Source organism: Ruditapes philippinarum, unplaced genomic scaffold (genome assembly GCF_026571515.1).
Source record: "Ruditapes philippinarum isolate M1 unplaced genomic scaffold, ASM2657151v2 ctg3567_1_1_1_1, whole genome shotgun sequence".
Taxonomy (NCBI): Eukaryota; Metazoa; Mollusca; class Bivalvia; order Venerida; family Veneridae; genus Ruditapes; species Ruditapes philippinarum.
The window spans coordinates 30,001-49,448 of NW_026855745.1; the positions used below are offsets into that span (position 1 = coordinate 30,001).

General features: G+C 34.6%; 2 protein-coding genes across 2 annotated transcripts in view; one reads left to right on the forward strand and one right to left on the reverse strand.

The window, feature by feature from the left end:
* LOC132744276 (uncharacterized protein CXorf38 homolog) overlaps nt 1-18,295 on the reverse strand; it is a 32,246-nt gene extending 13,951 nt beyond the window's left edge. The window contains exon 1 of the mRNA XM_060732935.1: nt 18,230-18,295. The gene's annotated coding sequence lies outside the window, so the exon portion shown is untranslated. The remainder of the gene's footprint in view (nt 1-18,229) is intronic.
* LOC132744275 (uncharacterized) lies at nt 11,050-14,347 on the forward strand. Its single transcript, XM_060732934.1, has 2 exons — nt 11,050-11,133; nt 11,537-14,347. Exon 2 carries the CDS (start codon nt 12,106-12,108, stop codon nt 14,335-14,337), a length of 2,232 nt encoding a protein of 743 aa, XP_060588917.1. The 5' UTR covers nt 11,050-11,133; nt 11,537-12,105; the 3' UTR covers nt 14,338-14,347.
* Nucleotides 18,296-19,448: the final 1,153 nt, after the last annotated feature.

Below are 19,448 nucleotides of genomic sequence, written 5' to 3' on the forward strand. Positions count from 1 at the left end.
CATAATTTTTTATCCAGTTTCCACTCCTCCATTTGATATGTTCTATAATAAGTTATTTCCGCGCACATGCAGTACATGTAACTGCGTGACACACAGAAAATACCTTCCCTGGTTTGTGGTTATTTATGTAAATACTTTTTTATTTATGAACCAAATTAAACAATATATTGAATATAAAATCATTTTATTATTATAAAACACCGTATCAAGAAAATATAATAAAAAAATAATTACTTTGTAAAATATAAGTCATATTTATAAAGTCATATCTGAGGATATGGGTCATATCCGGTATTAAGACATACCGCATATTACCTGGCAACCCGCGACATTTGGAAACGGTTGATTCAGTACATGGGTTAACGTGAAGAACAGAAGATACCAAATATGACTTATAGTTCATAAAGTTTTTTCTTCATATGATATTTTATAATAATAAAATGAAATAACATGCCAAAAATGGTTAAATTTGATACTGTAATAAAAATGTTACATGTTATATTTGTTGCATGTTCTAATTTAAATAAAAGTCATATCCATAGCAGAAAGTAGATACCGAATATGACTTTTTACAGTACTGGACACGCCAAACCCGTACAATTCGCGCATTTGCGGCGAACCCTCATGCTTTATAACGCGAGTAAATTCGCTGCAACTTGAGACAATTCCCGCGAATTCAACTTGCTGTGATTCACCAGGAATAATACATGTTACTTTGAATAAAAAATGTATTTTGCACTCTATGAACTTGAAACCATTCGTATATTTTAGATGATATACATGTATGAAAATTAATAAGTAGATCTACATGAAGTTGTATCAAGAAAATCTTGAAAAATTTTGTAATTAAATTATTTTATTGTCTACCAATCAACTTGCATTTTGCTACCCATCACCTACTCATCTTGTGCACCTGGCATTTTTTACTCGTGAAATTAAAAGTAAAGAAAGTCTCAATTTAAGTGATAAAACATTTACAATTTTCAACAATTATAATTAGCAAAATTCCTATTAAACCCCCCCGGGGGCTAAACATTTTCCAAAAGGGGGGCTATTATTACAACACAGTTTTTCCTTAATCCAAAAATCACTGTAAAAATCACTGTAAATACATTTAGCAAGTGTTGGTACATGTAATAACATTAAAAAGTGTTGAGGTTTGAAAGTTAATATTATACATATTTGTGTTTACTATAAATTCAAATGGATTCTGAATGATTTGAATAAAATGATGGCTTTAATTATGAGTTCAGCACTGATGAGAAGATTGTTTTCCTTATCAAAAAGCCTAAAGGGGCCTTTATTAGGGGAGGGGCGTTTATTAGGAATTTTACGGTATTAGACGTAATATTGTTCTAAAAATAGAATATGTGCGAAAGTTAACAACGGATTTTAATTGCATTTGTATTATTATCAAAGTAACAATTGGACAATTTGTTATCATGCGTTCTTTGATGTAGTTCCAATAACATTTGTAATTTCAAACTCGTTTTGTTGTAAACTAATTTTCATCCAGCACCTGATTGCTTTGTTTTCGATTACAAAATGTATATGCTGTACACTGTACATGTTCAATTGCTAATAAATATACATGACAGTTACATGATTTTTTTCAAGGTTTTTACAATATGTATATAGTGAAAATTAAAGACCCCCGGGCAGGACCAAGTAGTACTTTCTAATACAAGTATTGATGTAGATTCGCCGTAAATTACTGTGATACATCGCAACGATTTTTTGTGAACCATTATGAAATTTTGCGAACTTGCACGCATAATGTCCTGTCGCGACATAGACTACACTCCAGCATAACGCGACTTTTGCGGGTTTCCCGTGTCCAGTACTGTAACACAACTTTTGTGGGTTTCGCGTGTCCAGTACTGTAAGTTACATATATTGCATGCTTTGTATAAAAGTCATATCCGTTGCGGATTGAAGATACCAAATTTATATGATTTGTTGTTTTCAAATTTGTTTCTTTAATTTTTTTATTTATTTTTCGGTATTTTTTTTGTCACATAATTTAAAAAGTTAAAATAATAATACATGCAAAAAATTGTTAAATTATGCCCGTAAATGAAAAAAGTAACAAGTTATATACGTTGCATGTTCTAAATGTCATATCCTTGGCGGAACTTATATACGTTGCATATTCTAAAGAGGATTGAAGATACCAAATATGACTTATATTTTATAAAGTTTCTGATTGTTTTTCTTGATACCACTTTATTTAAAATATAAGTCATATCCGGTATTAAAAGTCATATCTGCGGATGTGAGACATATCCGGTATTAAGTCATACCTGGTTATATATTGTTTTTTTTTCGTTTTTTTTCTAATATCGTTCTTTTTATCACAAAATAAACATCCAGGCCCCTTTACAATTTTGACAAAAAATGCCCTGCTGGCCTAATATTTGAATCTAGTTGTTATTATATGTGACATACCTACATCAGTGATTATTTCTGGAAATATGCTTCATATATAAAAAATTATAATCTGATGTCAACTCTAGATATTGATACAATTAACAAATTAGCAACTTTTCTATATATAGCAATTAGAGAACGTGATCAATTCTTGTCTATGTTTACGCCAGACTGTGTATAAATTCGGAACTTTGCCTGTTTCGGACTAAATGATGTATTTCTCTCCCTTTCTCTGTTCTACGCCATTTGTTCATATTAAATCACGTATTTGATTATACTCTTGTGTGTTGATCTATATCCATTTTACTGGCGTGGTGGCAGCGAATTTACGTCCCACTCTTGATAAAGACCTGTGTACATCATCTCGTAATAGAATTATTACCGTGAACGCAAGTGTATTAAACAAAAACATTGACAATGGCAAATTCTACCCGCGCGCCAAAACAATGGCGCCTTACCAAACATGAAACTGTAAACTCATTTGAAAACTGGAGACAAAACTTAATCTACAGCCTTTCTTTAGACAAGAACTTTGCTCCCTTTCTCGTGGCTGGGCTTAAATGGCAGAAAAAGACCAAAACTGCACCTCACAGAGGCTTTGTGAATGACGGTGAGGATGTAGCCGAAGCTGACAGGAAAACCTGTGAGCAAAAGGTCAACATTCTTGAGTTGATGTTAGGACAGATAGCAAATTTTTGTCCAGTAATATCCAGAAACACTATTGTTAAAAACTCTACCTCCGTTGGTGATATTTGGCAAACAATCCGCCTCCACTATGGTTTCCAAATTACTGGTGGCCATTTTATTGACTTTGATTCTATCCGATATGATCCTACAGAGAGACCCGAAGATTTGTTCCAACGACTCACCACATTTATCGCATTTATAATTAGTAATTCATTGATTCTCCACTAAACAGTCAAATTAAGCTGTAAGTAATAGTAAATAATTGACATTTGCGAATAGTTACCCAGACACCTTTTTTAGTTGGTACAACTCACGTATAACATTGAACACATACTGGTTCTTTTAACATTTCACCAAAAAACTTGTAATATTTCCTGAAATTAAGTTACCAAGAATTCGAGATTTGTGCAAAAACAGATACGTTACCATTTTTCCAATTGCTTTCAGAGACTAGATAGAAATAATTAGCATGAATATACACGATTTAGAAAATTATTATCATTCTTTCAGCATTATAGCACCAGTATATATTACAAAATATTATGCATTAATATGCATTTAAAAAAAAATCTACGTCTATGAATAGCTTGTGAACTGAAGCTGATGAAAATGTTACTTATTAATCAGACTTGTTTATTCCAAATACATGAGTTACTTATAAAAGCATTTTAGGTCAATAAAAATACTGATGTTCCATACTTATCTATTGACACAATGTAGCTCGAATTTACTTAACAGTATAAATTTATTCCGCTAAGTGGAAACAAATATTAAATCATAGTAACGTATCTGTTTCACAGTTCTTCTATGAACAAAATTATGAAAAACCCTGAACACATAGATAGATATCCATAAAGTTTTTTTAAACAACTGACCAATAAATAATATGTCTGAACCAGTACTTTTAATATTAAACAGAACACACAATATCATTTAAAGTTTTTTTTAAGGTTTTATTGTTTTATGTGTAGCTTCAAAAAGTCAAATAACATTGTGACTTTAAGAAACCGATTGAACTTAACAAGAACATTTGAATAAAGACACTCATCTATTAGAAGAATATTTATTAGCTAGATTAATGTGAGTGTTTCATAGACTAACTAGTGTGAATTGACATTCTGTTGTCTTTTTGGTTCATCTGCTGTTCAATTGTCTTTATTTTTTCTATATACTTTTTCTTTATATACTGGTACAATCTCGATATACTTCGTGATATGAGTAAGCCTACATGTATATGCTTATCTACATTTAACAAAATTATATCAGAAACAATGGTACCGCTTAAAAAACCAACTTAGTATAATCAATCTATATATATGTGCACCTCCAAGATTTTGAGCTATATCCAATTAGTCCATCCCTACCATAGACAGAAAATCTTGATACGACCCTGACTAAAATTTAAAAACTAACATGTTTTTTTTTCATTAAGTTACAGTGCTGTTATATATTGCCTTACTATATATTACTTATTTAAACCAAAGTTTTGTTGAAGATTTAGTTATATATATTTAACAGTACTCAAATCTCTTTCTAAACAGATACGTTACTATGATAAACAGATACGTTACCAGAAGTTATACAGTCCTCAACATTTTATTTTTAATACAAATTTTGCAAACCAAAAAGATATCAACATATATTTATTCCAGGAAATATAACAGTAAATCTTTATATGTTTCTTCCTGTTTTTTCAACATTTTATTTTCTAGAAAACTCACTAATCCTTGAATTTCAAATTCCTGATTCACATTTTCAGTTTTCCAATAAAATCGAGATCAAAGCATCATTTATCGGCTACACGTACGTTATGCTGTGATTTTTTACATGAAATCGTTTCAAAATTGAGCAAAATCGTCAGTTAAGATCCAAACAATAAATATTGGTAACGTATCTGTTGGTAACGTATCTGTTGGTCAAAAATCTAAAATATATCAGATATACAGTACAGATAACGAGGAATATGCAAAATCCTCGGAGGATCGAGGAATCCACTCGCAACTCCGCGAGAGTATTTGTCCATAAAAACGAGTGACTCCGCTTGAGAAACGTGTGATGAGAGTGACTTCCAGACGAAAATAAGAGCGCGTGACTCAGAGAGAGAATTACCGCGTAACTCCATGTCGGTGTCTTGCTGGTGTAAATAAATGCAAGTGCAATCACATTTTACATTTCATTTTATATTACGATTCGAAAATAAAGATGATTTTTAGCTCGACTATTCGATAAGAATAAGTAGAGCTATTGTAGTCACCCGAGCGTCGGCGTCGGCGAAACCACTTATGTTAAAGTTTTTGTAATAGTTTAAATATTTTCAAAGTCCATAGACATATGGCTTTGAAACTTTGCACACTTGTTCACCATCATTACCCCAACCTGTAGACAGGAGATGGTAACTCTATCAAGCATTTTGACAGAATTATGCCCCTTTTTCGACTTAGAAATTCTGATAAAGTTTTTGTAATACCTCAAATATTTTTAAAGTCCATTGACATATGGCTTTGAAACTTTGCACACTTGTTCACCATCATGACCCCAACCTGTAGACAGGAGGAGGTAACTCTATCAAGCATTTTGACAGAATTATGCCCCTTTTTCGACTTAGAATTTCTGTTAAAGTTTTTGTAATACCTCAAATATTTTTAAAGTCCATTGACATATGGCTTTGAAACTTTGCACACTTGTTCACCATCATGACCCCAACATGTAGACAGAAGGAGGTAACTCTTTCAAGCATTCTTACAGAATTATGCCCCTTATTCGACTTAGAATTTACGTTAAAGTTTTTGTAATACCTCAAATATTTTCAAAATTCATTGACATAAGGCTTTGAAATATGTTGAAATTTTATTCTCTTCTATGAGAGCATAATAGGACTCTCTCCAAGGCCTATAACGGTAGTATGGATTTAAAGAAAAATTTTGCCTATTGCATTACTTAGAAAATTTTACCTTTTAATCAAGGCTTTTTTTACTATCAAGCACTAAGAATAGTCGAGCGTTGCTGTCCTACCGACAGCTCTTGTTACGGTTGTTGTTTTCAATTAACCATCAGGGCTCACGCTGACAGGAGCCAATTAGCAAATTGGCTCCAATATAATTAAATTGGCTCCAGAAAATCACAATTGGCTCAAACTTACGAAAAGTATGACTTGGAATCTCCAGTCTAAATTTAGCATTTTCTATTTTAAGAATGGAAAAGTACACATTTGGTTTTCCATCTAGAACTTCCGTTTTATCACTTCTTATCTCAAAACACAGCGACACAGTCTACTTTTTTGTGGGTCATTAACTGGTTTAGATCGTAACTTCCCCCCCTGAATGAAAAATTGATGTGAACAGTGACACAGTCTAATACACTGACCTCGCGGTATGTTTACATGTTTATGAACTGATAAATATGACACTTATCGGTGTGGGAAATCATCGGTTATAATCTTTCCTTTTGATATTATTGAATCAAGTTGTCTACTTTTGTTTTCACTTGTGATACTTTACATCATGAACGAAGAATATTCGACAACATTTTTATTTTGAATGAATAATACATGCGTTCAATGATATTTGTTTAGAGATAGAGGATAAAAATATATTAATAAATGAATAAATATCTAGCAATCCATTACTCGGAGTCACTCTTTTTGGCTCGGAGATTCACGGAGTCCCACGGACCTAATTGTCACTCGTTATCGACGCCGAGTCACTCTTTTGTGTACAAGAAATTTATAATCCACTCGGAGTCACGCTTTTTGAGATTACTTGATACTCGGAGAAATTTGCATATTCCTCGTTATCTGTACTGTACCCACATGTTTGCCAAATATATTGTAATATTAAGTTTTGTAAAGCATATATTTTAATAATGCATAAATGCGATCCTACTTTTAAGTACTGGTAATAGTAAATGTTTCTCGGTGGGATATCATGGTAACGTATCTGTTTCACTTTAAAGTATAATCCAAATTGCCTCATCATTGCAAAGTCATTGTGGTTCTAGCATGTATATTGTCGTCAAAATTATTTTTGAATAATGAAATATGATAAAACTTGAGTTCAAAAGCAAACTTTTAATATGTTACAAGTTCATATTACTCTTACTCAGGTTTACATGAAGTGTGGTAACGTATCTGTTCAATATATGAGGGACATGCATTTCAGCTGGTAACTTTTTTTCAAATTCACTGTAGAAAACAATAAAAATCGCTCACTTAGACATTTTAACTAAAACTTAATACTAAAGCAGCTTTTCTTCAACACATGTTTCAGGTGAAAATATGTAAAATCAATGTTCAGTAATATGGGACCCAAGCCTGGGGACATTACATAATGGGTTATACAGCACCTTTGCATGATAATATCGAGGGTTCAAAGGTAAAAGGTAATAACTGCCATTTTTTAGATTTCGAGGAAAACGCAAAAAACATACATTTTAATACAACTTTATTTTCCGTAATATTTTTATAACAATTTTGATTCTCCCATATTTGTTGACTGCATTAGAGCATATTTTGTTTAGTTTACCTTGCTTGGTGCTGATAAAACACTGTAATTATGTTTTGTTTTAAAGTTCTAAGATCAAATAATATAATTTTACAGAAGTAAAAGGTAATAAATGTACTTAGATCCTGTCAAGACAACAAGTTTGAGCGGTAAAAGGTAATAACTGCACTTACGACCTTTTACTTCTGAAGGTTTAGCAATAAAAGTTCGAGATAAATTGTGGTAAAAGGTTATAAGTGCAGTTATAGCCTTGTTCTTCTGAAAAAATTTAGATGATGCAGTAATTGTTACTGTTGCAAATTTATTTAATTATGTCCTTGCTTTGAAGAACCTTACGTAATGTAATTAACACACATGCACAATAATACTCGTACACAAAATTGACAATTTTCATTCATAGAAATATGAAACATGTACCTGATCAATATTTAGATTCTACAGAAACAAACTGATAACTAAAAAGTTAGGAAAATACGCACTAAAATCTAAGTTTACAAATTTTCATTTATTTTGAATGTTCTCTGGTATATAATCGAACTGAAGTCAAACAGACCCCAAACATCAGCAATTAAGAAAATTAGTGACCCATATCATAGTAAAGTAAATAAAGACTACTGTTTCATGTAACAAAATGTGAATGTTTGTCATTAATTATTCCATGAAGTTCACTCATCTTCTTCAATCTCACTAACAGTTTGTCTTTTATAGATTTGCTGCATGGCAATGACTCGTAATATGATTCGTACTCCTTCGGTATTGTCCCAGAGGCAACAAGTGACATCAAATCAGCTTTTTTTGCAGCATATATTGAAAGTTTCTCTGTATAAGCCTTTCGTGGAGCCTTAAGAGACTTTTCTTTGCTTCTCTTCTTCTGCATTAACCTAACTTCCTTTAACTCACTAAAATCAAAAACCATAGTTCACAAAAATACAGTATTCTTTCATTTCTTTATCTTCGCTAACTTGAATCCATTTTATATTCAGCCAATTAACACGTTCTCCATCAACATCAATTTTCATTGAGCCAAAGTTTTGTTCTTTGTACAATTTGTAATCTAGTATGTCAGTGTATTTTATCAGAAAGACAATACATGGCTGCTTCCGGCGTGCTAATGATATAACTGTATCCCACTGAGATGGAACATGTACTTTTGTGAGGCTTTTTGCATCCTCGATAGATGCATGTATGGAATCACATTCCATTTCTGAATGAGCAAAATTGTGGTTTATACACTTGTTGTGAGGAATATACTGGACACAGTGAACTAAGCAACTTGCAACAAACTGATTGCGATTCTGTCCCCCACATGTATCACTATATAATGTCACTTCTTCAATAACAGATGTCTTACTTGCATCAGAAGTAACATACAAGTACACACAAGTTCCTACTTCGCACGAGCCTCGTTTCCCCAAAGATAACAAGTCCCGTTACCATTTCCCAGTTCATAGAATAACAAATTGTAACAACACAGTTTTCTTTTGTAATAAAGTTCACCAATTAAACTGCACGGTGTTTGGCGATACGGCCTGGATATCAAATGCCGACACAGAAAGCTTTGGATCTTTCTTTGCCCGTTCTTTATCGGCTGATTTTTTCATTCTAGCATTGTTTTTTTCTTTCTTGGTGTGCCTGATATTTTGCTTTTGTTGCCTCATCTAGTCTATCTTATATTCTCAAAGTGTCATACAGATTGCAGAGTGGACATTGATCTTTCTTAAGAAGGAAGAAAGACAAGTTATATTCTGAACAGAAAATGTTTCTGTACACAGCCTCAGAAACACACCTTCTATTTTGTCCTTTGCATTTTTCTACATACAGTGAGTACATATGTCTTATACTTAAATCTTGCGTTAGATACTTCCTGTTGAAGTCTTTTCGTATGTAGTGTGATTCAAAAGTCGGAAAGCTTTCGATGTGTTTCTTTACAAATGATATGTGATATTTGTTTGTTTTATTTCCAGGCACGGCTTTCCCTTTTTTGTCATTTCCAACATATAACCCTGCCACTTTGTGCTTAACTGCGTTTGCAACTGTTTTGGAACCGACATCGAGAGTTTTTAGAAAAAGTCATTGCACACTCTAACCATTTTGCCACCAACTGTGAAGAAAAACGAATTTGAAATAGTTCTTTGTTTTCTTCTATGTTTAGATACCTTCTCTGATTCTTTATTGGCAACATGGACACAAATGAATTGCCTCTGACACCCATTGACCAGTATGTACTGAATATTTTCTGTCTTTCATCTTCGGTTATATTCACGCTGCATTTAAATCTACAAGATAAATTTCTTGGAAAAAGAGATAACAGATAGTGCCTGTGAACTGTATGAATGCAGTATTCTGTCAGAGGAAAAAGGTAATAAAACTAGTTATAACCTTTTTCCACTACAGATTCTTCACAACATGTGGAACAACAAGTGAACAACAGGTAATAAGTACACTTAGAACCTTTTACCCCTACATAATTTGTACAAAAGAAGTTATTACAAAATACTTTTTAATGTTTTGCCCTTATAAGGATTGAATATTTATATAATATTTTCGCCAAACAGAAAGGACAATAAGTACATTATGAAAAACATAAAAAGTCGATTTCAGCAAAAATGGCAGTTATAACCTTTTACCTTTGAACCCTCGATATTTTCGTATAAATCCAACAGACTAAGTCATTAATTTGAATGCTTTACATACATGACTATGTAATGAAGCAATAGAATGCCAAAAAAGTATTTTTCAACTGCAGTGCAACAAAATATACTCGAGGGACAGAATATTTTCTAATTTGCACATTTAGTGGAGAATCAATGAATTATACTTTTCTTTGATAAATGTAGCGCTTAAAGAACATGATTATTCATATATCTATGTTTAGATAATTAGTACTAATTCTATTTCTACGATAATTGTTGACATTTTGTTCTATATATTTCTATTATGTCTTTACCATGTCTGATATGTAGCATCCACAGATGTATATTTTGTATTATAAATCTTTATATGTGTATGGGCCGGTGGTCTATAACTCAATAAAGTTTGATTTGATTTGATATGTGTTTATTAAGAGGGGTATATTACCCCTTTATTTTCTTATTATTATTTGCTTATATTTTTCAATAAAATGTATAAACAAAGGGGAGATAATTTGCCATTTTCTACTTTCGTTTTCGGTACACACATTTTAATAATCATACCCCATACAATAGGACTAGCTGTTGCAATTATTAATCGATATTATAAATTCATTTAAGGAAGAGCTTTATAAAAGTCTAATTAATGTGTGTTGATATTTAAGATTATTAGCCTCACGCGGAAATTCCCCAAAATCCAACTTTCGTTTTCAATTGATAAAACTGTTGTGAATGCAGGAAATGATTTAGTGGTCCTAGACCTACCGGACTGCATGCGCATGCGCAACGGTTTTCGCGGGACTGAAAAAGTACCCGGATAGTTCTAGGATGGAGTAAATTGAGTTCTGCGTTGGCTGGCGAAGTGGCAACATCGAGATCAAGCTTTGGTAAGCTCCCGGCCTGTTTTCCCTTCTTTAGGCTATGATTTAAGGAAATACAACATTGGCGACGAGGATTAAAACTGGATAGCAGGGCAGTGACTTTTGCATGTCATAAACGTCATTCATTTGTAGTCAATTTTCGCGACATTCTGGACCGTTGCATAAATTGGAAAATTGACTTTGACATTCAGTTGGCATTGTGAAATAACCACTCGACGATAGCCTAAAGGGTTGATGTACTAGTATTTTTTGATTTTGTGGCTTCTAGCTTTTATTTAAAAAATACTTGGTCAACATAAAGTTTGGGAAACTGCAGAATGGTATGCTTTTCATAAATAAATAATTCCACTCTAAATTCATAGTAAAGCACGCCCAGTATTGTCTTTTTATTTACTTTAGCCCTTTTCAGAAACGACTTTGAAGATATAAGAGACAGTGACAGCATAAAGACAGTGTGAAAGGTATACAAGTTATCTACCTTGAATATCTTATTTCAGTTGTTTACAAGTGTACCAGGATCACCAAATAAATTATTTCCGTATATTCTATATCAGAAATAATTGCGGATAATTAATTTATTGTACATTTCTTCAGAAATATTTTACAGAATTTCACATAAATTTTTGATTTAATTCTTGAATGTGAAGTAAAATAAATTAAAGCAGCTGTGTCAAAGTAAAGTCTATATTATTTAAAGGAGCTGTCTCAAGTATTCAGTAAATACATTTGATTTAAAGAACCTGTCTCATATAAGTCGATTAAATTTTTTAAAGTAACTTTTTAATTAATATTCGGTGTATTCTATACTCGAATAAGTAAATAAGTGGAATTTATTTTTTAAAGCTACTTTCACATATATATTCGGTGTATTCTATACTCGAATAAATAAACTTGTATCAATTTTCAATTGTATTCTATACATTGAAAATTTGTGATTACATTGTGTCCGCAATACATTGACTGACTTAAGTTATCATCATGTCAACATTTAATGTAAACACAATGACTAAAGAGGAGTTGATGAAATTGCCAGCTATTGGTGCGAAAAGGGCAACAAGTATAGTCCAGTTTCGACAAATGCATGGCAAGTTGACGAAAGATGATTTCATCACCATAATGGCAGGTCATCTTAACCCAGATATGTTGAAATACATTGATTTTTCAACACCGGTATCAACTCCGAGTACAATATCTTCAAGTGGGGGGGGGGGAAGTGTTGCTGTGACATTTACCACAAGTACCACGCCTGTTGCAGTAGTTTGCAAGCCCATTCATGTTGGTAGCAGTGCTACAACAACAATTACAGTAAGTAGTACAACTACGCCTACTGTAACTAAAGGATCTAGACTTGCAGCTGGATTTACCTTGCGAACGCCAGTTACTAAAGCAGTTTCGAAGGTAATGACTACATCAACTACAACCAGCAGCGTGAAAACCAAGGTAATTACAGTTCCGGTTACCAAAATAACAACTGCTGTGACGGTTGCAGCTAGTAGCACATACACTACAGTGAGTGCAACCGGTGCAACACCAATTATGTCAGCCCCTACATCTTTAACAATACCAGAGATGGAGGCACCACAAGGTACGCCACACATTGAAGATGTTTTGACTCAACTTCTTACCTTAAGTCAGGGTATGACTAAAACAGATTTAATAGACTTGATATCTGCATTACCAGAAGCAAATGCAAGTGATACGGATGAAGATTCTATTGCAATAGATACACCTTGTACTTATAGTACAGGTTATATGCACTATCAAATGGATCCTTGCAATACAGGTATACTTGGTTCTTCTAGAACAAGGTTTACAAGTACGGTAGATGATGTCAAGCCTAAATATTTCAGTAACAGTGCATCCAGGTCATACAACACTAAATTGGACACAAGGTATGGCAACCCTAAATGTATATCTCCTAAGAAAGAATATACATCTGCTACTTATGTATATGGAGATACACAACAACAGTCGAGGTCAACTAAAGGGTCTTCTAGACATTTAGATAGATATGAATGCCAGAAGAAAAGTTCAAGAAGAGACCATCGAAGTTACCATACCAGATCAGAAATGTCAAGTGAAAGTAGCGATAATAGTAGAAGCAGATCAATCGGTAGAAGAGATGTTCAGTCCAGATACAGTAGTGATGGTAGAAAGAATCGGGACAAGATTGGTTACAACAATCGGTCTTCTTCTAGAAACCGTTTGTCGAGAGATGACAAGTACAGCCGTAGATCACGGTCGTCTTCTAGACACCAAAGATCAAAATCCAGAAGTCCGAGCTTTTCAAGGTCAAGATCATACAGATATAGGAATAAATCTTCAAGCAGCAGCAGTAGCTCGAGATCTCGATCAAGAGGCTATGGTCATTCAGGGTCAAGACGTCATAAGTACGGGTCCCATGATAAGTATTGCAAGCCATCTAGACGACATGACAGAAGTCGCTCTTCGAGTTATTCTGATCGAAGCAAGTTAGAAAAGAGGGGTAACCCGAAGGAACTTCCAAGTATTTTGCGGTATGATGGGAAGACAAGCTGGTTATCTTTTAAAGAACAATTTGAAAGTTATCGAGCTGTTTCGAACTGGACTGACAGTGAAAGTAAAGATTACCTTACTTGGAGTCTTCAAGGTAAAGCGTTAGATTTCTTCACGATAACAAATAAAGCAGGGCATTGCTATTCATATAAGCAAATGATGAAGAAATTAGAGACCAGATTCGGCGACCAGGAACTTACCGAGACGTCACGTGTTAAGTTCCAGCAGGCTAGACAATCATCAGATGAATCTTTAGATGATTGGGCAGATCGAGTGCTGACACTTTCGACATATGCATTTAAGGATCTACCCGAAGAATACAGAATGCGAGAGGCAATTTCGAAGTTCTGCCAAGGATGTATTGATAGAGAAGCAGGAAAGCATGCATGTTTCGAACATCCTAGGAGTATACAGGCTGCACTTAACGCTGTAAAGCATCACCAGTATATCTCTGAGGCAGTGGATGGCAAAAAGCATTCTAGAAGATCTAAAGATGATGTTTCAATTAATGCCGTAAATACATCAGCTGAAGCCAGGGTGGAACAATTGCTGAACAAAGCTATGGAACAGCTTAGCAGTAAAATTCAGCAATTGACTACAACCAATAAAGAAATTGAATTTGCAAACAAAGGGGCCACATTAAGAAAGAATGTCCAGGATTTAAAGAATGGTTGAAGAAAAAGGGGCTATCTAACACTACGGAGCAACAACGAAATCCAGCAAATCGTGATTTAAACAAGAAAGGGCTGAATGGAATGGCCAACCGTTCAAGCCCGAAGAAGTAACTGGTCAAAATGGTAAAGATTCTGCGACTTCTAGTCCGGAAGCTGATGTCATCTGTGAAGAACAACCAGTTACAGATCACGAAGATGTTATTAGCCTTCATAAAGGTGACAAGACTTCTAGTCAAGGTCATCAAAGATCATCTAAACACCCTAAAGTTACTGCAACAATTAAATCTGATGAAAAAGACCATACAGATGGCATGACTTCTAGTCATGTTAATGAAAGTGAAGATATTTTGAAAGATGGTAATACAGTCAAATTAAATTTAGGTATCCAAGAAACACAGAATGACGGAATTGTCAGCGTTCATCAAGTGCGAGCTGGTTCTTCTTTTGTGTTACTGACAGTTGGTGATCAAGAAGTCAAAGCAAGAATTGACTCTGGTGCTGAAATTACCATACTCTCTTCAAAAGTCTTCGCTACCTTGAGCAAAAAGCCTGCAAAAGTAAAAGATGTAGTTATGCAAATGGCAGATCAAGAAGCAGTACTAAAAGGCTTTATCACTAAACCATTAAGATTGCAACTTGGATCTCAAGTATTTCATGAAAGAGTTTATGTTGCACCTATTAGTGATGAAATGCTGCTTGGACATGATATAATGCATCATTTAGGAGTTATGATGGATATGCATTCAGACACTTTAATTGTGAATGGTGAGCAGATTCCCATGAATACAAGCTTTAGAGAGGGAAAGCTGACTATTGCAAGAGTTACAGTGGCAAAACGTACTGTGGTTCCGCCAAATTCAGTTGTTCGGATGTCATGCAGTCTCAACACACATCTAAGTGACTATTTTATAGAACCAGATGAAAAGTTGAATTCAGTTGGTATATTGATGCCAAGGACATTGATGTCTTCAGATACGGAGCCAATTGTTTGTTTAGTCAATCCAACTGACTCTTACAAGACATTCAAGAAGGGTAAAGTGATTGCAAATGCATATGAAGTAGAACATATCCTAGATGAGCAAAGCGAAGTAGCTACATCTCTGCCTAAAGAAAATGAAGTGACTTCTAGTCATTCTAAAACAACATCGTCTAAATCTCGAAGGATTTCTAGTTCTACGAGATTAAGAGTTAGAACAGTCGCCGAACAGTTGTGTGAATCATTAGAGACTCCAACAGAAGTAGTTCCAGATCATCTGCTAAAGTTGTATCAAGCTTCTACTGAACATCTTAATCAAGGGCAAAGTAAGAAGTTAGCTAAACTCCTTAGCGATTATGAAGATGTTTTCGCTAAGAGTGATTTCGATTTGGGAAGCTTTACTACAATAGAGCATACCATAGACACCGGAGATGCAAAACCCATAAAACAACGCATGAGGCGCACACCAGCTTGTTTTGTTGGGGAGGAAGAAGAGCATCTGAAGAAAATGGTGGATGCCGGTGTCATACAGGAGTCTGTATCAGAATGGGCGTCCTCTCCAGTTCTGATCAGAAAGCGTGACGGATCTGTAAGATGGTGTATAGATTACAGAGCCCTTAATGATGTCACGGTTAAAGATACTTTCCCATTACCATTGGTCGAAGATTGCTTAGATACATTGTCAGGAAGCATCTGGTTTTCTAAATTAGATGCAAACTCAGCGTATTGGCAAGTCAAGATAAGTGAAGAAGACCGAAAGAAAACAGCGTTTCTAACAAAATACGGTTTGTTTGAGCATGTTAGAATGGGGTTTGGTCTGACCAATGCACCAGCCACATTTTCCAGAGTGATGAATCTGATATTGCGTGGATTAACTTGGAAAACGGTACTGGCATTCTTAGACGATATATTGGTGCTGGGAAGGAATTTTGAGGACCATCTGGGAAATATAGCCGAAGCCCTAGAAAGATTCCGCACACATGGTTTGAAGCTAAAGCCAAGAAAATGTGTTTTCTTCCAAAAAGAAGTAGAATTCCTTGGAAGAACAGTTAGTGGGAATAAAATGGCCATGACTTCTCGAGATATAGAAACAGTAGCCAACTGGCCATGTCCAAAGTCATCCAAAGATGTTGAAAGGTTTTTAGGCTTAGCAAATTACCATCGTACATTTGTCAAGAACTTTGCGGAGATAGCACTGCCGTTATACAAACTAACGGGAAAGAATGAATTTCATTGGGGCGATAAAGAACAAGAAGCATTTAATACATTAAAGGTAGCTTTAACATCACCACCAGTTTTAGCTTTACCAAATCAAGAAGATTCTTTTATATTAGATTCGGATGCTTCGGATTCGGCTATAGGTGCAGAATTACTTCAGGTTCAAGATGGAGAAGAGAAAGTCATTGCTTATAGCAGCTTTTCATTGACTCCAGAACAAAAGAACTATTGCACCACCAGAAAAGAACTTTTGGGCATTGTGAGGTTCACGAGGCAGTTTAGGCATTACCTTTTAGGAAAAGTCTTCACTGTGAGAACTGATCACTCCAGTTTGACCTGGTTATTAAGATTTAAGGAACCACAGGGTCAGCTGGCTCGATGGATAGAGGAACTTTCACAGTATAACATGATTGTTAAACATCGAGCTGGATCGAAACACGGCAATGCGGACGCGCTGTCAAGAATTCCGGAAACTTTGACACCGTGTAAATCGTATATAGCTGGCATGAAGCTTGCAGATTTGCCATGTGGTGGATGTCCTTACTGCATTAGGGCTGACGAGCAATGGGCCAAATTTATTGATGATGTCGACGACTCAGTAAGATTGGCTCAGCAGGGTATAACGACATCCAATTCAGTGAACGTTCATATGGGGGCAACTGCAGAACTGTGCGGGTCAAGTCTTGAAGATGTAGCAAGTATTAGGATCCAGGTTCATGATGAATCTGACTTGAGTACATCATGCAGAACAAGAGATGCCCAAAATTTCAAACAAATAACTTCAGTAAAAAGGCAGTGCTATGATGAAGAGAACAGTACAGATCTTCTAGATCGTACTGAAACGAGTACAGATAGCATCGGTTTTCTAGACCATGCTGAATCCGGACTGGTGGTTGTGAAAAATGAAGTTCCAGGTGGCTTCTAGCCTTTGAGAATCTTTACAGCAACGCCAGTGTACCAAAAGGACTTCTAGTCCTTCCTCTACAGCCTACTTATTTAGGGTAAGTTAAAGCCGCGATGTGATATTAATTCACAATTAAGGAAGTAAACGAGCTTCTAGTTCTTTACTGATGCATTCACAGCATTACTCCCAAGACCGAAGCCTTCATTCATAAAGTTGGGGGGAGTGTTGTGAATGCAGGAAATGATTTAGTGGTCCTAGACCTACCGGACTGCATGCGCATGCGCGACGGTTTTCGCGGGACTGAAAAAGTACCCGGATAGTTCTAGGATTGAGTAAATTGAGTTCTGCGTTGGCTGGCGAAGTGGCAACATCGAGATCAAGCTTTGGTAAGCTCCCGGCCTGTTTTCCCTTCTTTAGGCTATGATTTAAGGAAATACAACATTAATTAACACAAATGTATAAACAAAGGGGAGATAATTTGCCATTTTCTACTTTCGTTTTCGGTACACACATTTTAATAATCATACCCCATACAATAGGACTAGCTGTTGCAATTATTAATCGATATTATAAATTCATTTAAGGAAGAGCTTAATAAAAGTCTAATTAATGTGTGTTGATATTTAAGATTATTAGCCTCACGCGGAAATTCCCCAAAATCCAACTTTCGTTTTCAATTGATAAAACATTGGTAATTTACCTAAGCTAGTTAATTGTTTTTGACTTGTTATGTTAAAATTTCATTTAAGTAAAAAATAATTTACTTATTAGTCACAAACGTTTCAAGATACTTACCGCAATTCCTTCAAATTTTGAGACTATTATCCGGGGCTATTTTCCGCCATATTGATTTACTCCAATTTTACAGCGCATGCGTATGGTAAACGAACACTACTAAATTATCGAAAGATTTCACAACACTAAATATTTCCCTACACTTTCTTTAGAAAAAAGGATTAAGAGACTCTTTAATCGTTAATCTAGCACAACACAAAGTCAATTCACAAAAATTACATACTTCGAAGAAATAGTGTTTACAAAAGATCGTGTCTACCTCAACATGACTCGTACTTGTCACAAAAACATGTGCTAAAACAACAATGTATTTGTTTTATGACCCTACGAGCTTGTACACGTATACATTATGGTTAGTCATAAATTCAAGTTCCATACAAAATTGTGTGTTTGTATTGTAAATTTTAGGGAATATTTATGTTGAAAAAAGGCATATTGACTCGAATATTGGAGCACCGTACAACACTGAATTTAAAAACCGCATTCTTTTTCTGTTGAGCGATAAATACTGGAACCGTTTTCATTTGCACCATACTTTATAAGTGACTGTTAATTTACCTGCTGTTATGTTATATGATGCTGTTATCACATGTTATTTTATGGAAAACTTCCGGTTTTCTGATCTGTCTGGTCTATGTAAATAATACTAGTTAGATAAGTGCAATGGTATCTTATATATTTTATTCTGATATCGAGAAAAGGACACAAAAGTATTTGCTAGTACGCATGAAAATCTCTTGTTTTGTTAGGAATTAGCCTAGCTGGTGACATTTAGCTTTTTCTAAGAACTGTAATGTTTGCATGCGAAAAAGCAGCTTCAAATAACATGTTCTTGTACTGAGAGAGACAAACACTTCGTAAAGCTGAAATTTATTTTCAAAAAGTTGTCTGTTTTAGAATGACGTGTATTCTTAGAACCCCGGGCTCGTCTTGAGTCTTCATTTAAACGTTTCACCTTTACTTATAAGTTTTCTAATTAGCAAGGTTTCATGTCATTGATTTTGTGATTTTACATATATTAATAGCGGATATGCAGCTAATGATTGTCTTACAGGCATATCGTTGCAAAGGCATAAATTAAGGCTATAATTATATATTCTGTTATTTGTTTCACATTTAGTGGCAACAACAATGATCAGCCTGCCATAAAAAACTTTGAGAAGAAAGAAATTGCTGTGTTATATAATGTTGCTGGTATTCTCGGTCAATGACTCATCAA